We start from the raw sequence: 25436 nt of genomic DNA on the forward strand, positions 1-25436 counted from the left end.
ATTTAAAAATTCAAGTTGGCGTATTGTATGTCTCCATATTTTACTTACACTGTTCTTTATTCCTTCCTGACATTCTAAGGTTTTCTCTTTTATCCCTTGCCTTGTATTTAGCTTTTTTTTTTTTTAGTAGATCTACACAGGACAAATTCTCTTAATTTTCCTTCATCTGATAATTATCTTGATTTTTGTCTTCAGTCTTGAAGCATATTTCTCAAAGTCAAGAATACACATGGGTTGAGAGTTCTTTCCTTTCAGCTTTTGGGAAAAGTAATGTACCACTTTCTTCTGGCTCTGATAGTTTCTAAAGAGAAATATAGTGTATTTAAATTGCTTTTCCCCTACTATGTGTAAAGAGCCATTCACAGACTACTGTCACAATTTTGTCTTTGCTTTTAGTTTTCACAACTGTAATGATATGTATCTTTGCAGGTACTTATATGGATTTTCTTCATGTGGAGTTGTCAGCTCACTGTAGATTTATATTCCTTCCCACATTCGAGAAGTTTTCAGTCATTATGACCTTTAAGTACTCTTTTACTTCCTTTTCCCTGACTGATAATATAAATGTTAGTTCTTTCAATATTTCACAGGAAATTGAAGCCCTGGCTTTTTTTTAATCTGTGTGTCTATTGTTCATATTGTCATTTTATTGTTTCATCTTCCAGTTTGGTGATTCTGTTCTCAAGTTTTGTTATTGAACCCACCCACCAGGCTGTTCACATTAGTTATTATAATTTTCACTTCTGAAATTTTCATGTTTCATTACATCCCCTTTTTCTTCCGTCTTCTCAAAAGTCTCCTTTCAATTATATTAAAAAGCATTATTTTCATTTTATTTCCAGTCATGTCTCCTGTTCCATAGTTTTAAAATAGCCATAAAATCATACTTACATGTTATAATTTTAATATGATTTATTCCTTGTCATCTAAGCAGTAGTAAATATAAGTGACTTTGTGAACATAATTCTGCTGCTGTGCTTCCCAGGTCACCAATTTCATGAAGCATGTAATCTACTCTTGCATAATGAGAAAGTGGCCTGATACCAGTTTCAAGTGCTATTGGTCATTTAATAGTTAAATATTTTGAAATTATTCTTTAGAAATTGTTGTGTAGATTGATACCTTTGTTTTCTAGTTGGTAAACTCAACAAATATTTAACAACCACTTGTTTATACCATAAAATATAGGATCTGTTAAGTCTTTCAGTAAATATTAAGTTCACTAGTATATCTACCTTAAAATCAGTAAAAAAGTTTAGTATGGTATAATATTCCTTATAACAAATTGTTATTCTTTATAAGAATTATTATTCGTGGTAAATGATTTTAATATGTTATTTTTTTTAAACTGAATTGACTGCAGCAAAAGAAGAAGCAAATCAGTGGGCATACTAAACTGAGTTACTGCTTAAACATCCTCATTTACCCTCTTAACCATTCTGAATATATTTTCTACTATCTAAGCATCGGTCAGAATTAGACATAAGCTAATTTCCTCAAAATTATGTGAGAAGGTCAAGTAATATTTGCTTGAAAGGCCTGGCAGATTAATTGATGCAGTAAACCAGGAAGTAAAAGCAGACACTGTCCTCTCAGAAAGATTGCACATACTTTCACCTTTCCTACTTGCTTTGGTTTTATTTATTTTAATTCAGTAAAACAAGCTAAACCTGCCTTTTTTAAATGAGTGATTTAAGAATGTTATCAGTCAGTGAATAAAGGTTAAGAAAACTGGTTTATTTTACCCAATTCATGAAAAACCTGTAGAAACAGGCTACTATTTTTCAGCGAATTATTTACAAAATGTCTGAGTGATGTATAAGATATTGTACAGAATTAATTAGATGTAAATAATTTCTTTTAAAAATTAAACAAGTATGAATGCCTGTTCTTACCACATACTGTGTCAGATATTTTCACATATGTAGGTTACCTCATTTCATTCTCATACGAACTCATAAGATTTTTTTTTGTAACTGTTTTAGAGTTGAGGAAATTAGCATTCAGGGGATAAAGTATTCTTTCAAAAGAGTCACAGTAAATGATGAGACTCAAATTAGGGTCTACATCTTCTAAGTCCAAGGATCTTCATCTATTCCAAGTATAGCGACATCACTGATATATTGGCTGTATAATTCTTTGTTGTGAGTCTGTACTCTGCATTAAAGGACATTTAGTGGAATTTATGTTCTCATTCAACTAAATGACAGTAGCATCTCTTTGGTTATGACAACCAATAATGTCTCTGGACATTTCATAATATCCTCTAAGGGATGCAAATACCCCAAGTTAAGAACTATTTATATTATGGTACCTCTCCTCTAAATTCCAATCTAAAACTAATTCATTCAATTAAACAACTTATATATAGAACACAGTTGATTAAGTAACCGTAAAATAAATGAAGCACATAGAAAAGAATAAGTGCATAGATAGATGGTGAATCAAATGATCTAATGTGAGGTATTGAGTAATACCTGGTAAAGTATAAAAAAAAAACTTGATATAAATGGAAAAGTACCAGTTGGAAGAATAAGCTTAATCCATGTGTGACATTAAAGTTGAGAGACAGAGAGTTCCACAAATGAGAAAGCAGACAAGTTCAGGAGATCTTAAATATCTGCAAGTGAAATATATAAGTGGGTCATCATTTGGACAGGTTCTAGTTAGTCAGGGACTAGGATGATAGGGCCACAAACATGAGACAACAGAATAGTAGACATTGAAACTGAAAAAACCCACTTCAGAAAGGAAATTTTAGCCAGGAATGTGGCACAGTGCCTATAATCTAAACACTGTTTAAGAGGCTCAGGCAAGAGGATCACAAGTTCAAACCTAACCTGGGCATTTTAAGGTTCTTAGCAAAGTCTTGTCTCAAAATTAGAAAATGAAAACAGTGGGAATGTAGCTCAATGTTAAGGCCCTTAGTTCAATCCCAGTACAGAAAAAAAAAAGTATTACATACTACTTATTGAAGTAGCCTAATCGCCATGGAAAGGCATTTTTTTTGCATTGATCTTCTATTGAAACTCATGTGATGAGCTGCATAGCATAGGGGAATAATATACAGTCTTACTTGGTATGAATTGTAATTACAATAATGTGAAATATTACTAAAGAAAAATATTGTACTGCCTCCTAGTAATTAGAAATTGTTACCATCCAGGGTTGATTTAGCTCAGCAGCATAAGCGCCTGCCTTGCAAGCAGGCAGTCCTGAGTTTGATCCCCGGTACCGATAAAAAGGAAAAAGACAAAAAAAAAAAGAAATTGTTACCATCCTACAAGTATACTGTGTAAGCCACATAATTACATGTTTGAACTTCTAAGAGTGATTCAGTGATTCTCCTATTATTTTATCACTTACATTTATTGTAATTTAAAACATTCGCATATAATTTAAGTGCCATTAAGTTGCAATGCTGATGGTATGCCAAATAATGTGTCCAAAGATAAGTGACTTTGGAAGTGGGTTAAATGTGATAAGACTTCTGAAGAAAGCTTAATGTTGGGCTATAAGTGTCAAGTAGGGAAGAAAGTACTCTCAGAGTGAAAACAGCACTAAGGACAAAAGTGGGCTTGCGTGGTTATAGATTCATGCATTCCCTACTTCAATTTTATTCCAGTAGGAAGCTTCCCTAAGAACTGTATTTTTATCTGTTCAAGCTCTTAAGGAAATATGTCCTCATAAAATAAAGTTGAATGATAAAAATGGAGTATTAATATTTTGGCAGTGGGAACTAAATCCCAAAATGAAATTGCAAACAAGTTGCCAATTATTGTAAGTTCTAAGGAATAAAAAATAATAGATACTGACATTAAGACAAAGCTTCAAAATTTAGTTATAAAGAGACACAAAGTTTTCTAAGCAAGAGGTATTTATGATGTGACTTACTGGATGAGTAGGAGTTTGTCAGGTCAAATCAAGGGAAGAGCAACCCAAACAGTTGACTTCATCAGGAAAAAAGGTTGGCATCCTTGAGAAACTGATCCTTGGCTGAAAAGTGAGCGGGTAGATAGGCCATGTCATGCATACCTCCAGTCCAGAACCAACTGTACAGGAGTGACCAAGCTCAGAAAACAAGACCGCATTTACATACTGGCTCTGCTGAAGGGATGGGTTTATTAAATTTCTTGCCTCTGTGTTTGAATTTCCTTATCAATAAAACAATAATTAAACTTCTGAAGCAAGTTGTTCTCAGGTGTAGTTACTTAAAATGTCATTTTTTATTTTTAGAGACTTTTTAGTCCAATGAGATACTGTTGTGGGATTTTAAATGACATTGTCGACTTTCTGTCTGAAAAGTCCACTTCAGTTGCAGCTCTGATTAGAGGACATCTTGATGGAAATTGAAAGAGTCCCAAAGCATCCTGAACAAGTAGCATTTTAAGACTTTTAAGAGCAAAAGGTCCAGTCAGATGTCCCATCTACACATCACTCTAATTTTATATATAGTAAACACCTCACCAGATTTTAGCAACATTCTGTATGCTTAGGGACTAAATTGAATTTCGAAATGATTCTGCTTGATTTATCAACTGTCCTTGCTTCCTATGTATGTTATTTCTATGTGACAACTACTCTAAAGTGAAAACACTGTAGAGGTTTATAGGTAACTTTAAAAGAAAAATTTATAATTTTATCAGCTTTAAGTAAAATAACAGCCTAGGTATTCAGTCCAACTAAAGTTTTTTGACTAGCTCTTTACATCACTGAGAAATATATTACTTTCTTTCACATGATCAATCTGTATTATATATGTAGGTTGCTGTACTTTAAGTCTCCAATCCCCATTTCCTTTGTATGCATATTCCGAAATGATTTTATTTAATAAAAAAGAACATCTCCTATGTGGATTTTAAATTTCCCTTATTAAATATTTATATTTTCAAAATGTCTTTATTTAATTGAGTGAGGTGCTTGGTGCCATTTCAAAATAACCTCAGGTGGTAGGTGTAATGACATATCAAAGATTTGACCTTTAGCATTTTAGGATTTTATTTATCTGCATTTTCTTCTGCATTCATTTAGTCTTAATTTATATGCTATTTCTCTGTATAACTTAATAAGTAGATATATTTGGAATAAGATTCATTAACCATAAATATATATCTGAATACATATTATTTCTCTGCAACCTGACTAGTGATTTTAACTTCATTTATATCTCAACTGTGACAAGTGGAAAATTCTGTGTGTAAGACTGGTTGGTATTTGCAGAAACCTCATTCATTCTCATTAAATGCTTAGCAGAATGGACCCTAGATCTCCTAAACTGATGCTTATTCTCTTATTTCCCACTTCTTTGCAGTTGGCTTATTATATTGTTTTATTTACCTATATATACTCTATTTTCCAATTCTCTGCTATTCCTTTAAAGAAAATTGAATGTAATATTTACACTGATATAATTAAATTAACATCTTGCAGTATCTTTCTGTGTGCTGTGATAGCATAATGATTTGTCTGGGTAGCTTTAAGCCTACAAGCCGAATTATGGTATAATTATCAATTACAGTATTGTGGCATAAATGCTATTGTCATTTACCCATTTAAGCATCTGTACTGATTTTTAGAAGTGGGGATTTCTATATGGAGATTTTTATTAAATGGATTATAGAAAAATGGATCATTGATGGATTAGCCTACCTTATTTATATTTAAATGTCTTTTGTATTTTCTCAGTTTACATAAATCTTTATCTCAAGAAGAAAACTTGAAGGATCAGTTTAACCATACCCTTAGTACCTATGAAGAAGCTTTGAAAAACAGAGAGAACATTGTTTCCATCACTCAACAACAGAATGAGGAACTGACTGCCCAACTGCAGCGAGCTCAGACAGAGCGAGCAAACATGGAATTACAGCTTCAGCGTGCCAGGGAGGCCTCCCAGGTGGCCAATGAAAAAGTTCAGAAGTAAGTAAAATGATCTTGAATCACTTTAAAAACACAAAACAAAACACAAACCTCCTTTCCTTTTGAGAACTAAACAGTATATATGCAGTATCATTTTTCCTGTAAATGGTTTAAAGCAAAGATAGATTAAACCAAATGAGCTTTTTTAGGTTACAAATCATAATCCATGTTTGGGGTCAAAACATGGATTTTTTCCTTGGGGATAATTATTACTACTTAGGATAGACTTTTTATTTAATAGCTGATCTTCATTAGCTTATATAGGCCAAACTATTTAAATCCTTCCACAAACTCATATTAATAGGCAAAGTTATTTGCAAGAGGAAAAGACAGTCAAGTTACTACCTGTCCTCATTTAGCTTCATGATAATCCTGCTGAAATCAACTATGACCTTGTAATCTGAGACCTCTAAATGCATAGAATCCGGTACAGTGAAATTAATTTTCATGTGTTGTTCTTCTGAAGTATTCAATACAGCTTTTCACAGTGCATAATTATATTTGTTTATTTTGAGTGATCTTTGCATTTTTATTAAAATTTAAATAAAGCTGCATAATCAGTCACTCTTTATGCCAGCAAGCAGAATGTTAACAGCCTACCAGGCAAAGGTGTCACTTATTAATTGATGGAATTTGAACACTGTAGCTGAATTTTCTGAGGAAATTTTAATATAATAGAACTTGTCACTTTAACCTTCTTTATATGTTGTTAACAGCACTATGGTATCCACAAAACCACCTTGAATCTCTAATACATACCATTCTCCATAATCTTTTTTTTCAGTTTTGTAGTATAAAAGAGTGCACACTTCAGCGTTTATTTCCTGCTGCTTCTCATTGAAAATAAATTCTCTCAATCATTTCTTCAGCATCTCTGAAATTATATTTAAATTACTCCAAAGTCAGACGAAGCTGCAATTCAAACCATTTTTAAACAGTTTATTGATTTTGTATATTAATCTCTACTACCAATGTACCTTTAAACTTTTGACCTATATAAATAGAATACATTTTTAGGTTTAACGATTAGGTTTATGTTCAATCAGAAGCTATCTAGATATTCAGGAAGTACTTTAACAGTCTAAGAGCCATTCATTGTAAATCACAATTAGTAACTTTTGACAGTCAGGACCTGATTTAGTTCTGTTTACTCAAAATCTACAAATAATTACAAAGTTTTATTTATGTATAATCCTTTAATTTCTATACACAACTAAAGTTCTTTAAGACAGTAGTTTCCAAACATCAGTTTGGTTTTCAAAAAACAGAAATACTGTCAACTTTTGCATTTTTTTTTCATTTTTAGTTCTCATCAGCTATCATCATTTTGTAAACAAAGAACTTTTGTATACCAAAAAATAGAATAAATGTCACCTTGGATAATGCTTTAACTTTAATATTGTAACTACTGGACAAACTTTATGTATCATCCTTATTTTGCACATTTTATCCAAGACACATAAAAACTTTTTAATGAAATGGCAGTCAATCTATGGATCAGGTTTATGTACAACAGTTATGTTATTTGTAAGAATTAAGTGTAAAATTTAAATGTTAAATCTCTTATTATGATTTCCAACAAGATCTAAATGAAATATGGGCAAGATTTTCTTTTCAAGTTCAATTCATTATATTTCATTTTAAATTACCATCATTTAGGCAGAGTATATCTTCACTGCAATTAATGCGGACATCAGTTTGTTTTACTTGATTTAAGATGAAGGTTATCCTTGAAGAGAAACCAACTAGTGATACTGTGCAAGATGATATTCCTTTTCCCTCTACAGCCTAAAATTACTGTTATTAGTGAGCATAGAAGTCTTTTGAAAATATATCAGTATTCCAAGCATTTTGAAATTAAAACTAAAGAGATTTGGCTTACCTCTTTCCTTTGCAGCCAAATTTGTTTAATAACTGATTTATAGTCACTATCTCTAATTTTTCAATTTCCATTCATTCCTCTGCTACTTATTTTTCTGTGGCTGGTTCTTATGCTGAAGTTTTTATTTTATTTTCAAAATCACCAGTGATTTTTTTAACTATTAAGTGGCTTATTCTTAACAAAATTTTTTTGATCATGGTAGAAATAAAGAAATATGCTTCCATGTCTTCAGTAATATAACACAGTTTTTTAAAAGCTCAGGCCTTGGATTCACAATATGTAGATGTGAACTGGATATTTTATCATAAAACCTCACGCTAATGTGTACAAAGATACTCTTGCCTTGTGATGTGTTTATGAGAATAAGATGAAATAATACATGCAAAAGAACAATGTATGTTACACATCCTCTTGTTGTCTCTCACAACACCGCACTATCTTAATCCTCAGAAGGACTCTGCCTCTTCATGACTAATGCCTTTGCCTACATCAGTCTCTCTGCTTGGAGCCTTTTGCCTTCTGCCCCATGAGAACCTATGAGAATCAGTGCAGAATAGAGAGCAGAAAACAGGCTATGTGATCAACTGAGAAAGTGCTGGTTTGAATGCCTGCTTCCCTACTTATTACCTGTGATATTTTGGTCAAGTTACTTAGCCTTTGTGAGGAAAATTTTTGCAGATAAACTGGGATGGTGGTACTAACTTCAGAGACAGGGTTCTTGTGTGGAGTAGTTTAGTAACATGTGAATCACCCAGTGCAGTGTCAGTTACTATTCTAAGCCTTGTATAGGCTATGTTTTTAGTATGATTATAGCAAGAACAGTTCAACTGCATTTTCCCTTTAGTCTTCCCATTTTCCTAGAAAGTAGCACAGTTCCTTTCTGTGTATTATCAGTGAATTTTGGTTTAAAAAAAAAATTTGTTAGAAACTTCCAGTCAACAGCATGCTCATTTTGTTGAAACGTAAGAGCCTGTTGCCATATCCAAAGATAGTTATTATACTATAATATTTACATATCCATATATATTTACATTTTATTTATGTGCTTTTTCTCCACTGAACTTAGGAAACATGTCCTAAACATTTATGATAGTTCTTACCTATGGAGTACTTTATGAATGTTGTTTTGAAAATAGAGAGGTAGAAAGCTTATGTTCTGAGGTCTGGGGATACAGAAATGCTAAGATATAACCATATGATGGCACAGTAACTATTTTAGTGCTTACTAAGGTTAGCATGTACACCATTGACAAATGCAGTCAACTTTTATAATATGTATTGTTTGTATTTTATCATTTAATACTGTTCACCCTTCCTTCTTAGAGCCTTTCCTTAGATTCTTTTCTTTCTACTGCTTCTTCATTTCTAGTCCACTTCTTTAAAGTATTATGGATACTAACTATTCCCTAAGTAATGATTGCTCCAAAGATTACCTCTATATAAATTTTCAGGAAATATTATTCATTTTCATAACTTTTAATCACTACAATATCCAAAATAGCATCCGAAGCTTTGAGTACTTATCTCTCTCCTGAGATCCAATGTTACGTCCCCAAATTCGTTAGTTTTCCCTGTCTTGAAAGTAAAGTCTTCTCCATTCCCCTGTATTTTCTGTCTTAATTCAGTTCATGAATTGAACTAATTTCATCTGTTTCTGTGTCCTTTCTGTTTTTCATCTTTCCCATTCACTTTGGCACCAAATTCTGTTGTCTGTTTTCTAAACATCTCCTGCTTCCCTACACCCCTATTTTCTTTTTTTTTTTTTTATTTAAGGAGAAAAAGAAAAAAAAAACAGAAAAAGTGTACAAGTTATACAGAATTTCAGAAAAAATAAACAATAGGAAATCACTAGTTAATAGATTACATATTGGTATCTTAGAAATAGTTGTTCAAGTTACAAAATTAAAGCATATAAAGTAGACTTTCAAACAGTGAGACTGGAAACAGTTTTGTTCAGTGATCCAACAAAACTCAGTAATATGGTTATCTATCTTACACACTTAAATATATATGCAGTTATATTCTTTAGAGCACTTTCTTTTCCTTTCTTTTGTACAATGACAATTACACATTTTGGGTTTTGTTACTCCCACAGTCTTATTGCTTTTTTTTTTTGAAGACAGTAAAACCAAGTTACACCCCTGTTTTCAATAATTAATTGTATTTTCTCAGGTCCTGATCATTCCTCAGCTAGTCTGTCATCACAGTCATAAAACTGGCCTACCAGCAGTTAGTTCTCTTTACTGTCAGCAGTTAATCTTGCTTGCGCAGAATTTAGATCATATTATTTTCTTCTTTAAACCAATTTAACATGACATATGAGGGCATCACTGGCCTTCTCCCATTCCTCCAGTGCCATTTTCTCCCACAGCTCTCACCATACATCTTTGTACATGCTCTTCTTTCTTCTTAGAACATTTTCCTGCCTTTAGTATGTGGCCACACTTTGTTACTCCCTAAAGTCTAGCCCAAGCATTATTCCTATAATGAAGCTTTAGCTAGCTTTTTCCAGTTGTTTCTTTAGTCCTTTTCTATTTATTCATAGGACTTCATGCATACTTTTATTAAGAGTCTTAATCATCTAGGTATTATAATTGTTTTGCATGTGTATTCATATCTATTCCCTATTTCTATCCTTTCCTGAATTTCCAAACAGTAATAGTCTTATTCATCTTCATATCCCCATCTCCTCCAAAAATCCATGCAGGTGCCAATTGCAAAGTAGATATTCCATAAATGCTTACAAACAAGTGAAATAATTATGATGTAATGGTTTAATACAGTAATGAACTAAAAGAGCTGGGGATTTAGCTCAGTGGCATAAACACTTGCCTTGCAAGCATGTGGTTGTGAGTTTGATTCCCAGTAACAAAAAACAAAAAAGAAACAAACAAATAATGAACTCAAGTAAAGTGGTCCATTCAGGAATACATTGGACAAATGTAGGCGTACTAAGATCTGCTTTATACCTTCTCCCAACTCACTGCCCAAAGCATTCCAGGTTCAAAGAAAAGGATGATTTCTTTGGTGGTTGGCCCAGCATACCTTCCCTCTCTGGAGCTGCCATGGACCTCTTCTCCTGGGAACTGAAATCTCTTATTTCCTCATGACCAGATTTTAACCATGTTCTAATCACCCACTTTCATACTTAAAGTACTTACAATACATGAAATTTTTAGTAATAATGGAAAAGGTTATACACTATTGCTAATTGTAAAATATCACATTCACATTTTTTCATTCATATAATTGATTCTACAAATATTTTTAACATGCAGGGGTATTCCTGGAAAAAAGTTATACAGAATTACCATCCATAAGTTGGCCTATAAATAGTAGTGGAGTGAAAGTCTGTGAGGACCAGACCTCATTGCTCAAAAGTAGTTCTTGGCCCAGCTGTCATAAAATGTGAAATTTGCCTGCAAAAATCAGTTTCTTTGGGTTAAGTACTATATGTTTCTTTTAACTTCCGTTAACCTTATGTACTTCTTTTTTAAAATGCCTGTTTTTGGAGGACATTGTTATTTACTTTTAGCTCTTTTTTCTGATACCTGGCTTTGGACAGAGGAGTCCTGTAGGAAACTGAATAAATAGCTAAAAGCAGAAAAACTTTGAAAGGAAAACTTCTCTTAATAATCATCTTATAAGGGCCATTTCTAATCTCTATTTAGTAAAGAAATGCTGACACATCAGCCCATTAAATGAATGTTTTTATCATTGTGAGAGATTTAACTCAATGATGCTTTATAACTCTATACTGTTTTCCATCTAAGAGTGCCTTTTTGTGGCCTAAAGCAAAAGTTCCAAAGAATTTTTTAAAATCCATTTTGCTGTACTTAGCATGTCTAACCTGCATATGGTTACTTAAAAGTATTTACAGCCATGCCGGTAAGATTAGTTCTCTTGCAGACTTTTACACTGACATGATTTTTGTCACATATGATCTATATTATGGGCCAGATTTACAGGGGCATAATTCATATTCCTTCATAAACTATAAGTATATAATGAATAAATCAGACAAAAAGATGTAGAAATTTATAAATTTTAAACATTTATGAGAAAAAATTTGTCAACTCTTCTGAACTTTCTTGTGTCCATGATTTTAAAAAAAATCAGTTCCTTAAAATTTGCATGAGTTCTGCTCATTTAAAATTTTATAAGGTGATTAAAATATAAAAATAAAGCATTTCAATTGATAAACTTTCAAAATAGTAAACTGCCTTTTGAAATACAGAACTTGCTGCATTATTTTAATGATAGAGTGGGGGTGGGGATGCAAAGTTTTCCCGTCTCTTGGTCAAATACTGATTTTTATGAAGAACTTGATATTACAAAGAAATTGTGCATTCACAGGCCAGTTTTCCTGCTGATGACTAAGGACTGTCTATCGACTGTCTATCGTTCCTTTCCAAGTGTCAGGGGAGTCACCGTAGTGCCCCACAAGGGTGCTTAGCATAGAGCAAACATACTTTTCACAAACTCAGCTGCTTAATCTGTTTGCAGGTTGAATTATAAAACAGGATAGATGACTGTGGGTGCTGGGAGCACAGTTTCTTGATTAAAAAATAAAAAGCTTACTATTTTCATCAAAAGACGGATAGACTTTTTAGTTTTGTTGCTAGCCACAGAATCTGTCTTTAACCATAGGCAAAGTAATTATGCTAAAATATTCTTAAGGAGTTTAATAAGAAAAGCCTCTGTGGTGCTTTTTAGAATGACAGCACTTTTTCAGTAAAATTATTCTGCTTCTTAGCTACTTTACCTGTGATTTTTTTCCCTACAAGATCTTTGTTGAACTCTTAAGTTGTTTCCAAGGCATGTGTGAGCATTGTTAACACTTGTGGATTAAGTATTCAAAGAAAAAGTTTCAAAAAAGTCAACATATGGTATAAATAAGTATTTACTATAATATTTAAAATTGACTTTGATTTATTACTATTAAGTGGGAAAGCTTAAAACTTTTCTGAAATTATTTGAAATGTTTTTTTTGTATTTGAAATTTGAAGGTTTTGTGAAAAATGGTACATATCTCAGTAAATAATAGTTCAAATAGTTAATTTATTTGTGATAGTTTATTTACAGCTCCTGTATCCTCCCCTGCTTTGGAAAGCACCTTCTAAACCCATTCTAATTAGATATCGTGTAATTCTCTCTTACATATGAAAAATGAACTCAGATGACTCCTAATCAATCATTGTAAAATGTACAGCATCTAAACGTGATTAATTTCTATTCCTGGACACATGATACACTTTTTAAAAATACTATATTCTAGACTTTAATCAAACATTTTTAAATATCCAGATTAATTAAATATCCAAACATTTTTAAATATCCAGATTACATACTTAACTTTAAAACCCAGTTCTTGTACTCTGTCAAACAAGTATATCTTGCATTAGAGCTATGAATTCTATTACATATTTGTATAGGATCATTTTTCCCATTTATCAGTTACTTAAAGAGACTTCTCGGAACTACTTTTATTATACACAGAGATACCTACCATGTTTGACAAATATAATTACATTCATTTATTTATAAAAACCAAAAATTCGGGCTTATAGTTTAACCTTTAGGAAATGTCTCACTTTGACATGAAAAAGAAACAACTTTAATTGTATTTCTTGTGCCTTATACCAGGGCAGGATTAAAGTAGGATTATTAGGATAGACTAATAGGATAGGATAACCCAGAATTTGAGAGATTCCAATAGAGTAGAAAGTGAACATCCAAGCCAATGAAGAAAAGGAGCTCTCTAAATCTTAGATTCTGTACTTTCTCTGATAAACTAGATTATTATTGTTAGCATTACAAAAAGTATAAAAGCAAGAATAAAATTAAGAACAAAAAACTTAAATTACAATGTGTTTTTTTGAATTTGATATTCATTTCAAAGAGAAGCTCTCTTCCAACAGATAAACTGTTGCTATACATTTCTGCACACTAAGATAGATGAACATGTTTCAGGCAGGCACAATAGAGAGAAAAGAAAAAGAACAAAAGACTAAAGTACGAGTAATCCATAGTCTTTTGGTGTAAGGCTAAAATACAGACTTTTTATTGTTGTTCTTATTAATCCCCGTAATACAGTGATTAAAAGTCAGAGACAGTTTCTGTCACTTTAGGGAAGTTACACAGTCTACTTGCAATGATCATGCACAGTTTACTAGAACTTGACTTTAAAAAATGAGTACTTGCACCATAGAGAAATTCAAATGTGATTGTCATGTGTGTATGTTTGTATGTGTGCATAAATTCCTGAGAATTGATATATAATCTAACAAGTATCTTTTTACTTATTGTACTAGCTGCAATCAAAACCCTTTTTATTGTTTTATTGTTTAACTCTTATTAGACCATATTATAGCTCCTGAGTACTTCTATGAAAATAGAACTCATCCATCTGAGGGACTGCTTCGAGTTGATTGAAAAAATAAGATGCATGAAGTGATTTCAACTCCTTAGGAAAGGTTACTTAATGACATTAATCACTAACATATTTTAAATTTTTTTAGTAGTAGAAATTAGATTTTTAGAAATTTTCACCATTCCTGATTGGATTTTGCTCAGCCTCGGTATACTTGATAAAATATGCTTGCTAGAATACATATAGGTACTTGAAATTACTAACTAAATATATACTTTGTATGAAATAAGAGTTTGCTTACAATAAATCTTCAGTATAGTCTTCTAAAATCTGATGTACATAGCTGTACAATTTATCTCAACACAGAGTGATTTAAAACTTGCTTGGTAGGGCTAGTTTTTATTTCCAAAGTATAAATGAAAAAAACTCAGTTGAACGTAAGAAGTACAAATACAAATTTAACTTGGATTCTAAGATTCCAAGATTGATTATTTGTAAGTCAAGGACTTGCACATGTGTTTAGTTGACCCTCAATCAGTATATAGACTGAATAAATTTTTTTGCTTATTTCAGTGTGACTTTGACTATAAAATCATAAACAGTGTGTGTATATATGTATATTCATTTTTAATAATTTATGATTAAAGGGAAAATGTTCTATAACAAATTATATACAGTAGCAATTGAAATGTGTATTGCTTTATTTTTATCGCCTTTAATGCTACAGAGACAATTTTTCCTATCAGTTATTTGACCTAGTTGAAGATTATTTTGTCAGATGTGTCTACAGAAAGACTGATATAAATAAAAAGATTCTCAAAAATATACAGCAAATGATACTTTGGAACTTACTAATTTTAGTTACTTTGACATTTATACCATACAAACTAATAGTTCATTGAATTTCATCATCAGTTTACTTTTCCCTTTGTCACATACAATAGAATCCTAAAAGCATGTGTAAGCATATGTTATTTCTTTTTATGTTAACCATCTGCCATATGAGAAGCTATATAAATGGTAAATATAACACAAAAATAGTATCTTGAGACATCTTCCTTGTAATCTGCCTTTTGAGCTGATTTATGTGTATTTCGCATCAGTCTTCCAAGTTCTAAAGTACTGACTCACAGAGGCCTAATCTTTCCCAGAATGATGAGAGTAGCACAGTTCAAGAACAAGAATGAATCTCTGTATAATCACACCACAATGTGAGGTGACCCTAAGACAGAGAAGTGACCAGATACACATATGGGTTTTAGGAAGACTTTCTGATGCTCTTTTTTAACACAGCTGTGAGAAGAATGTGTCTAAGACCCAGTAGTCATTCTTGAGTAGAGCTGGCAAAGGAAACCATGAGGAGAGGAGAATTTAACACATGGGTGTAAGGGAGTCCGGCTTCATTGATGCGATCTGAGGGGAATGCCTAATGACTGGAAGAATCAAACTTGGCAATGAAAACACAAAGCTCTTTTCATCAATTCAAACGCAGACTCTAAAGCTGCAGATGGTCACCTCCAGCCTTGTCTATTCAGTGTGGGGTTTTATAAAATGGCACTTTGGTGAATACTAATAGATCAAAACAAAGATTTAATAATGTAAAGATGTGGTGTTCATTTTTAAATGAGTATACAGGTCAGTGTCTCAGAAAAGGATGAAAAGAGTACCTCTTATATGTGGGTCTAAAGTCTTTTTGTTATTTTTCAACTTCAAAAATAAATGACATCTTTGACATACAGATTGTGCTTTGTGGTGAAGAGTTTACATTATGAATAAAAGACCCAAACCGGGTTTATATCTATGCTCATTGATTTCACTGTTTCTGTTTGAGGACTTGCAATTTATAATGTTTGTTAATGCCATCCTTTAATATTTTCTTGAAGCTCATATGATGGGATAAATATTTCTTTGTTATTCCCAAGGTTGAGCCAATCTAATTAAAAATTTAGATTAAACATTTTGTACTTGGAATAAAACTTTTTCTTACCTTTTCAAGGATATAACAAGACATTGTTTAGTGTAAAAGAAGCCTTTGAACTTTAATCCAGCCTTGAAATTATATTTTGCTACTTTTCATTTGATTTTCTAAGATGTTAGAAAGTTAATAGAATTGCTTATATATTAAAGGATAATTCAATATATTCAACTTGTTACTTATGTTTATATAACTCTTATTTCAAATTAAAATATAACATACTTTCCAAAATAAACTTTATTATTAGAGTTGGTTAAATAGTTTCTAAAATTCCTAAGCTAAACCCAAACAAATGAAGCTTTATCCAAAATAAAATATGAACTTAACTCAATAATACCTGTCTTATTTCTGCTATTTGTGAAGTAAATATGATGCCTAAGTCTGTATTTCTAATGCGTATATCTAGCTAGTTACATTAGCATATAATAAATTGAAATATTAGAATTGCGAGTTGAAAGAGAGACAATTTATTATCTAGTAGAAGTAACAGCTGACAGATCCCATGATAGTCCTTAGGTACTTATAAATCATTAAGTTGTGTTTCTTCTCAATCTGAAAATGGAGCTGATACACTTGAAATCTCTACTTTGAAATGTTGATATAAGAATCAAACAAAATGCATTTTAAAACATAAAATGTGCTGTAAATATAAGCGATTGAATGTCTTCTACATTACATATTTTAAATTTAAAATTATAATTACCACTTCAGAGTCAAAAATAGTAAGGAAAAAATTTTTAGTCTCATAAATAATGTTGGTAGTATGTGACCTTTGAAAAAAGAGGATTTTACAGTAGATCTCAGAAACTGGAAGTAAAAAGGGTTCTGTGCACTCTCATACAGTACTGGTAGAAATGTAAAATGATAAAACAATTAGGCAAGAGAATTTGGCAATATCTAACAAACTTACACTTACCCTCAGAGGAAGCTCACTTCTAATGGTCAATTCTGATTATATACTTTCATTAATATCCAGGAGCATAAAAGTTACATTATTTTAAAAATACATAAAATTAATCCAAACTATAAAGTAGCTATAGATAGTGGTGTTTCTTCATATTGGAGAATACAGCTATAAACAAGAATAAAGAAGATATCTACAAATTGATACTGATTCCCAAGGCAAATTGATAACTGAAAAAAATCAGTTAGACTACTGAGAAATAAAAACAACAGAAAGGATAAATCAGAAAGTAATAAAATGAGAAGCTTTGGAGGTAAATGGGAAGGGGTTACAGGCAAAGGAAGGAAGTGCAACTCTTTAAGACTTTTTGTATACTTTTGACTTTCACAACATGTACATGTTTTAAGTTTTCAAAAATTAAACAAAATTTAAAACAAAAAGCAAGACATAAAAGTGAGTACACGTAAAAATGAATATATCTAATCCGTATTTCAAATTCATATGGATGCTTTATTTTATATAGGTTAGTTTTGTTTTGTTTTGCAATACTGGGAACTGAACCCAGTGCCTTGCACATCTTTGGCAAGTGCACCACCATGGAGCTACATACCCTGCCCTTTTTCAGTTATATTTTGAGACAGGGCTTTATTCCTAAAATGCTAGACTGGCCTTGAATTTACAGTTCTTCCACCTTAGCCTCCCAGATAGCTATAATTACAGGCTTTTGATCATCATACTCTGTATATCCTTAGTGGCATATATTCTAAACACAAAGAGAAATGCAAAGAAATCTGAAGTTTTTCAGTGTTGTCCATAATTGATACTATTGATGGCAGCATCTTTGTTGTTTGTTTGTTTGTTTTGAGATAGGGTGTTAGTGTGTAGTTTAGGCTGACTCGAATTCAGAGCTTCTCCTGCCTCAGCCTCCCAAGTGCTGGGGTTACAGATATGCACCACCATGCCTGGCAGAGCAAGTTGGGGGGGGGGGGAGTAGGGGAGAGGAAGATAGAATGGGGAAAGTAAACATTATTAGGAACCAAGATTTTCACTGTAAAATAAATGGCATTAGGAGAAAGAAACTAACGTTAAATTTGAACTGGAGTTATCAATACGAACTAATGATTTTAATTTTTTTTTCTTCTTAGCTCTTCCCGTTGAAAAAAACCCTTATAGCAGTGGGCACATGTAGTGTCCAGATTTTAGTTTCTGAAAACCACTTCCTATTAAAAGATACTGAAGCTCCTAAGTCTGGGTTATGAACAGTATAAACTCAGTCTGAGGTATCATTTTGTGCTAGAGAGCAAGAAAGCCCTTACCATAGTCATATGAAAATATGGGATTATATTGAAAAGGACACAGAAGCCAGCTTAAAAAGCTTAGGACAATTTATGCATCGGGAAAAAAAACTATTTGTATATAAAATGTTAAACTCTTACAGGGAAATTAAAACAGAGAGTGATAGAAGGCAAATAGGATAAAAACTTGTACAAAACGATGTCAGTTATTAAGTGTTGATAAAATGATAGAATTAGAAAATTACTACTTTATCACCTAATATAATTAATTCAAACAAAGACCATCAATTAGCCATATGATTAGTTAAGAGAAGTAACTTTGGCAGTGGAATCAATCAGCCTAAGTAATTCCAGAAAACAGATACTAAGGAGATTAGTGCTTAAAAATTAGAATAGTCTTAAACATGGAGATTTGGGGCATCTAGTGCCTTTGGTATTTAGGGATTTGTTATTAAATTTTACATTAAAAAGTTTTTTATTCTATGCTTATGTAAATTATAGCAGATATACTTAAACCACCCAACCTTTTATCAAAATTCATCTTTTAAAGAAACTTTCCTTATTTAAAATGTTGGTGTTTTATCATGGAGTTTAGATTGATTTTAATGTTTAAAATATTAGTTAAAAGGAAACATGAACAGTATCCAAATAGGTTTTACATACCTGAAGTTGTCACAGTGAAGACCAATATTCTGTATAATTGTATGCACTAATAAAAGAAAAAAGCTTGCATGCATGCTTAAAATAATGTATATTTCACTAAATAATGTATATTTCACTAAATAATGTATATTTCACTAAAATAATGTATATTTCACAGTTGATCACTGAGGGGTTTTTGTGCTTCCTTAAATTTTAACTCAGGGTCAGTACCTCATTCACATTGCCCTAGTTCTAGCCTTAACTGCTGTATAAAAGAGACAGCTAAAGAGAAAAATGACACGCCTAATTTGTCTTCTCTCCATAATAATAATGATGAGTGATAACTTTTTAAATTATCCTAACTAATCCTATCCTTTTAAAATTATCCTGATTTCTGTTGAAAGGTTTGTAATATTCAGGGATATAAAGGTATAAATCTAAATAATTACAGTCTTCCCAACAGGTAGAATTTTTCCAGGCTTTTATTTATATGTTGTTCAGGAAACCTATCACTACCTAAATTTCTGTTTCTTTATGTTCAGTGCCTGTATCGCTTTTTTAAACTGCTGCTTTGTCTTTATTACAAATATCTTTCATATTGTGTAGATCAAACAATATATATATCAAGAGGCTCCTATTTGCATTATAGACCCTAAATGTTTATTGCAATTTGATAATACATAGTGTCTGTGAATCAAAACTAAATCAAGTAGAGACAATGACTGTCACCAGGCCAGCTTAATAAGTTGAATATTACTTTTACTTTGTAGGCTGATGGCTTAGTCTGAAATTTGAAGTTGCATTGATATTTTATCTCTATTGGTCTCCCAAAGGATGTTGCCAGTCTTTTGAATTAAAGTTGAATAAGGTTGACTTGTATTCCCTGTTAATCAAAATTTGAAATGTTGACATTAGAAAATTTCATTCAGTGCTAATTATATATGACTTTTATGAAAGTTAGGAAGGAAAGAATCCTACATTTTAAAGTTTAGTATCAGCCTAAAGCCCTATGAAAACAAGAGTGAGTAGCTTAATAAGCCATCTTAATAAGATACCTTAATAAAACTAACCAGTTATTCTAGCTTGCTGCATTTCTGTTGGCAGTATAAAAATCAGTGAATCACTTCTTCCATCATTAATTGAAACTTTTCTGGATTTAAAACGATCAAAAACCTTAGCAATGTTATAGCCATATTTCTCAGCCTATCTTCACTCTTTAATCTCTTTAATAACAATATATATTCTCTAGATAGTGTTTTAAACATTCTTTTGTATTGGTATAAGAAAAGATAATATGCATTGATCACTTTATAACTTTTATTTAAACACAATATTTAATATTCATAATACATAATATCACATGTTGTTCTTCAGCTATGTAAGAGAAGGCCTTAAAATTTGTTAAATTTTATAAAGGTATATTGTTTGATTTAGGGACTGAATATAAATTAAAAATTAGATTAAAATTTAGTACCGTATTATGACATTAAATTACTGTTTATGAGATATTTGGAATTCTTAATATTTTACTCTTAAAATGAAATAATAAAAAATGTTCAGCCTCCATTTGCCAGAATGTTTCCTCCAATAATATATATTGTGAGTATTTTGATCTTTACTCCAAAACTATTTGGAAACCTTTATTATTATCCAAATATTTTTCTCTTTGGACCAAGGATGTAGCTCAGTGGTACAGAACCTGCCTGGAAAATGCAAGGCCGTGAGCTCGATTCCTGGTACAAATAAAAAGAGAGAGAAAATTTTTTTTCTTTTTCTTTTAAGTAATAGCTACTTAATAGACAAACTGCAAAGTCTGTTCAAACAACCACAATTTATAGATCTGATGAAAGTAATCTTGAAGTAAATTTACATATTTATTTCTATAATCTTCATAAATTTGTGTTTTGCATCAGAGTACTTTCTGCTTCCTTTGAGTTTTCAAGCGTCCATTAGCAATGGAAATTAAACAGTTTATAAGTAGTAAAGAAAAAAATTATGCCCTCAAATAACATTCTAACTAGCTGTGTTTTGCTCATGATAGATAAACTAAACAAGGCACCAAACCATGATCTTTTTTTAAACCCACTTTGCTCATTGGCCTGCAGTCAAAAGTCGTCAAACTATTCCATTTTAAAAAGTGAAAAGGAAAGTCGAATGATAATTTTATTCTCTTACTTCAAAACTGGAACTGAGCACAGATAACACAGATACCATTATCTTGTCTGACTATGTGACCTATAAATTTTTAAATTACATACTTTAAAAATAATACTTTAGAAAATTTTATTATGTAATTGTAGCCAAGCTTTTATTTTTGTCAATTTTAATATATTTTGAAATCCATGCTGCTTGAAAATAGCTTATATAAAAATCTTTTTAAAGTTTTAAAATTTTTCATTACTAACAAAAAAAAACCATCAATACATATGAAAGTCAAATGAATTACCTGAATTCATTACATCAAAATTTAAGCTATTGATCAAAAGGAATAGTGTATTGGGGAAAAGTATGTGCCATATCATACTAAATAAATCTTAAATACTGCTTTACATATCTTCAGATAAGGAAACACGTTCCAGAAAAAGAAATTTAATAGTTTACTATCGAGTAGTTGACTTATTCCTTAAAATACTAAGGAAATATTTTTCTTGTTATGGGCAAACAAGAAGTCTACAACCTAATAGTTTGTGTTGCTGAACTGACTAAATATTAGTGATTGCTACTCCAATTTATACCATTCATCTTTCTTATCCCAACACTCTGATTTTACCTTGAAGTACTGTACCACTTGCTGTTTTATGCTACTAGTCTCAGACCCAGCTTTTGCAGTTTACTCAATACGCTTAGTATATTATGTTACAGATAAATCAATAAAGCCTTATTATAATGTACAAACTTCCATCTTTATAAAGCAGCAATAAGCAAACTGTAAGTGAACACATGAATCCAAAAAGCGTATGTTGTGATTATATTGACTCTGAAAACATTTGACTTTCATAGAATACATCATTCATTGTGTAGCATAAATTGGTTGTAGCACTGCTCATAATTTTTTGAATAATGAACATCTAGTGAATAGTAAAATAATAAAAATGTTTATTTCCTAAGAATACATTTTAAGCAGCTATTCTGGAAAGCTACATGTTAGTAACAAATTAATAGATAGGAATCACTTATATAAGAATCATTTCTCATATAGTGAGTGAAATGGGGGCCTGTTAATAAAATTTTTAATTCATAGTGATTGAGTTCTATGTCGATTTCATACATTGTGTATATCATATTATAATAGCAAAAATAACCTTTAAAACTTCTAAGTGTCACTAAGAATTAAAGCAAGAACTCCACACAGATGTAGTAAATATATTTCCAATAAAATAAGATATACACACATCAAAGATTTGCTTTAGGAGTTGTTTGCTTGTTGTAAAATAATTTCTGCTTGGGCAACCTCTTGGCACCCTCCTGTCTCTCAAGAGCTATTCCTCCTGGTCCCTGTTAAATCTTCCCTATTCTTAAAAAAAAATTCCCACTTAATGAATGTGTTTCATTACTCATTAGAATATTATTAAATCTTACATAGCTAACCTATCAAGCTAATTTATCTGTAATGAGACCATGTTTTCAAAAGTATCAGCTTACCTTTGATACCACTTTCTAGATAGATTTTTATCATTTTCAGAAATACCCTCTTTGATTACTAGACAGTAGTTGTTTATATTTATAATTAATTGACCAGGTATCCTTATTAGTTATTTTGAACTGAAAATCTGAATGCAAATCATTAAGATAGATCAGTTGAGAAAATTATAATAGCTATGACAAATGAGGGTTTTTTTCAGATTTCAATACCAAATATATTTTATTCTCAAGAATATACAAGGGCAAATTCTTAGAGAAGGCAAGAAAGAAGATTGGTGCACATTTACCAAAAGCCATAATTTAAATATTTTCCTAATTATAAATATAATATTAGGCTGTATTCAATTTTATTTATGTCTTTATTTAACAAATATTTGTTAAATACTTTCCGTTTGTCAAGCACTCTTGTAGTCACTGATGACTGTACCTAGGCTGAATGAGGAAGAGGTCTTTCAGAAGAGATTAAATACCCATACTAACAAGAAGGGATTATAAATTGTTTAATGTGATAAAAAATTTATAGGAGTTACAGGAGAGTATAACGGGTATCCAGTTTATAATACGGGCAGACTTTTTTCTGCACTGGGTCTAGTAGTATAGATAGTAATTAGCTAGGAGAAAAAGTTTTCTAAGTGAGAAACAAGCAAAGAACCTGAATTTTTAGAGAAACTGAAGACCTTTGTAGCAAAATGAGAGCAGCTTATAGCAAAAAACAGTGTGCAGATCTTGTCGGGTCTTACAGAACCATTTATCCTGTGATAAAGTTTTCATGTTAGTTTCTACTTCTTTACTGAGGATTAAACCTAAGGCCTTGACCCTGTTAGGAAAGCATTCTACTTCGACAACTTCTAAACTTTTCACATTTTATTTTGGAACCGAGTCTTACTAACTTGCCTCGGATGGTTTCAAATATATGATCTTACTACCTCTGCCCCTTAAGTAGTTGGGGTTACAGGTGTGTGCCAACATACTCAAATAGTTTTCATGTTATCATATGTGCAATGGGATTTGTTGATGGATTTTGATCAGGGGATATGTACTGATTTATATCTCTTAAAGATTGACCCTAACTGCTGGGTAGGATGTGATGGGAGTGAAGAGGGCTTACTTAGAAGCTGTAGCCCTGGTGAAAGAAACCATAATGACTTGGGTCAGTGCTGTCATTGGCGATGGAAAGAAGCTGTGGGCTTGAGAGATATTTGAGTGGAGGACTTCCTAAACAGATTCAGTGTCAAATAGCAAGCAGTTTTACATAATCTGATCAATAGCAACATCATTTATTGAGGTGTGGAAGATTAAAGGAAGAACAGTTGAAATGAAATAATGTTTTCAACAAGTTGAATTTGGGTAGTATGTAACACATCTAAGGGAATACCCTCTTGATGTCTCAGTTTCTCAAGAAATGACTCAAATTTATAACATAATCGTTTAGAATTCTTAATAGAGTCACTTAAAAAATATCCAGGATTTATGGTAACTTATATTTGTTGCAAACATTTCAGTGAAAAGAGTATAAACCTTCGATTCTGTAGCCCGATAACCTTACCATTGGACTATATGAAGACCATATGAGACATGGACTCAGTAGTTGGTAAATCTGTTTTTCTTTCCAGTACATCATTTTTATCCAAAAGTTTTCATTGGAGCACTGTGCCAGAATTCAGTGTAGATTTAAAAACTGTTACATATAAATATCAATTATTTTTGTGCCAGAGTCTTCTTTGCCATATGTATTTACTACTAATCATGAACTTGTATTATACTGAAAGATATAAAGAATGTATTTTAAACAGACAAGTATATAATTTGAGACTACAATTTTTTATTGTCAGGATACAAAAAAAGCTTTCCTTTGAGGCTTATATAACTTTAGTTATTTATTGCTGTGATACAAATTACTTTAAAATGTAATGGTTTTAAAACATTTTATTTCACAACTTTAATGGGTTAGAAATCTCAGTGCAGCTCAGCTGAGCCTTGTGACTCTTGAGCCTCTCATCAAGGCTACAGTCATATCCAGGGAGGATCTGCTTCCTAGATGACTGGCGTGACTGTTGTCAAGATTCAGCTCCTGACAGGCTTTTAGAGGAAGGCTGTAAGCCCTCATGGCCTCTTTTGCTTCTTTTCTGTGTGGTCCTCTTACAACAGGATGCTGGCTAAATTAGAATAAATAAAGGAGTAGGACAATGTTGGACATAGTGTCACATGCCAGTAATCCCAGCATTTAGGGAGAATGAAGGGAGAGGATCCCAGGTTCAAGCCTCACCTAAGGCAATTTATCAGTTTACCAAGACTGTGACTCAAAACAAAAGAAGGACCAGAGACATACCTCAGTGCAAATCTGGGTTTCATCCCCAGTACCACTGGGGGGGAGAGGGAGAGCTCATTTTTTATAAACTAATTATGGACATAATGTTCCATCACTTTCACCTTATTTTGTTTGTTAGGTGTAGGCCACACCAAAGGAAGGAAGGTTACACAGCGCTAACACTATCAGGTATTATTAGGAGCCATGTCCAAAGCTTTCTTCTACAAAGCTTATAAAAAGTTGAGTTGGACTTACTGGGCCTTGGGTAGCTGGATATTGGTGATCCATAAGACATTCTATTACTGGTAATGTTTCATGATCTGTGACACTTGCAGGCAAATAAACAATCATAATTTGTCCTTGGAACACCATCACAATTTTCTGAAGATCTACAAGATCCTGGGTAAAGAGCCTAAAGGTCATAAGAGGGTCAAAACTTCTAAAGAAACCACAGTTTGAGCCCAAATTAAGTACCAGGAATCATGCGTATTCCAGCACT

At 31.9% G+C, this 25436-nt stretch overlaps 1 protein-coding gene across 6 annotated transcripts in view; it reads left to right on the forward strand.

Moving 5' to 3' along the window:
- Window positions 1–25436, forward strand: part of Mipol1 (mirror-image polydactyly 1) — a 283729-nt gene that overhangs the window by 230984 nt on the left and 27309 nt on the right. For all 6 annotated transcript variants that reach the window (XM_063246733.1, XM_063246742.1, XM_063246744.1 and 3 more), the window contains one exon: window positions 5686–5916. In XM_063246733.1, the coding sequence (XP_063102803.1) occupies window positions 5686–5916 (231 nt within the window). The remainder of the gene's footprint in view (window positions 1–5685; window positions 5917–25436) is intronic.

Source organism: Cavia porcellus, unplaced genomic scaffold, assembly GCF_034190915.1.
Source record: "Cavia porcellus strain 051 isolate PalLab524CR breed Dunkin Hartley unplaced genomic scaffold, mCavPor4.1 scaffold_1, whole genome shotgun sequence".
NCBI lineage: Eukaryota > Metazoa > Chordata > Mammalia > Rodentia > Caviidae > Cavia > Cavia porcellus.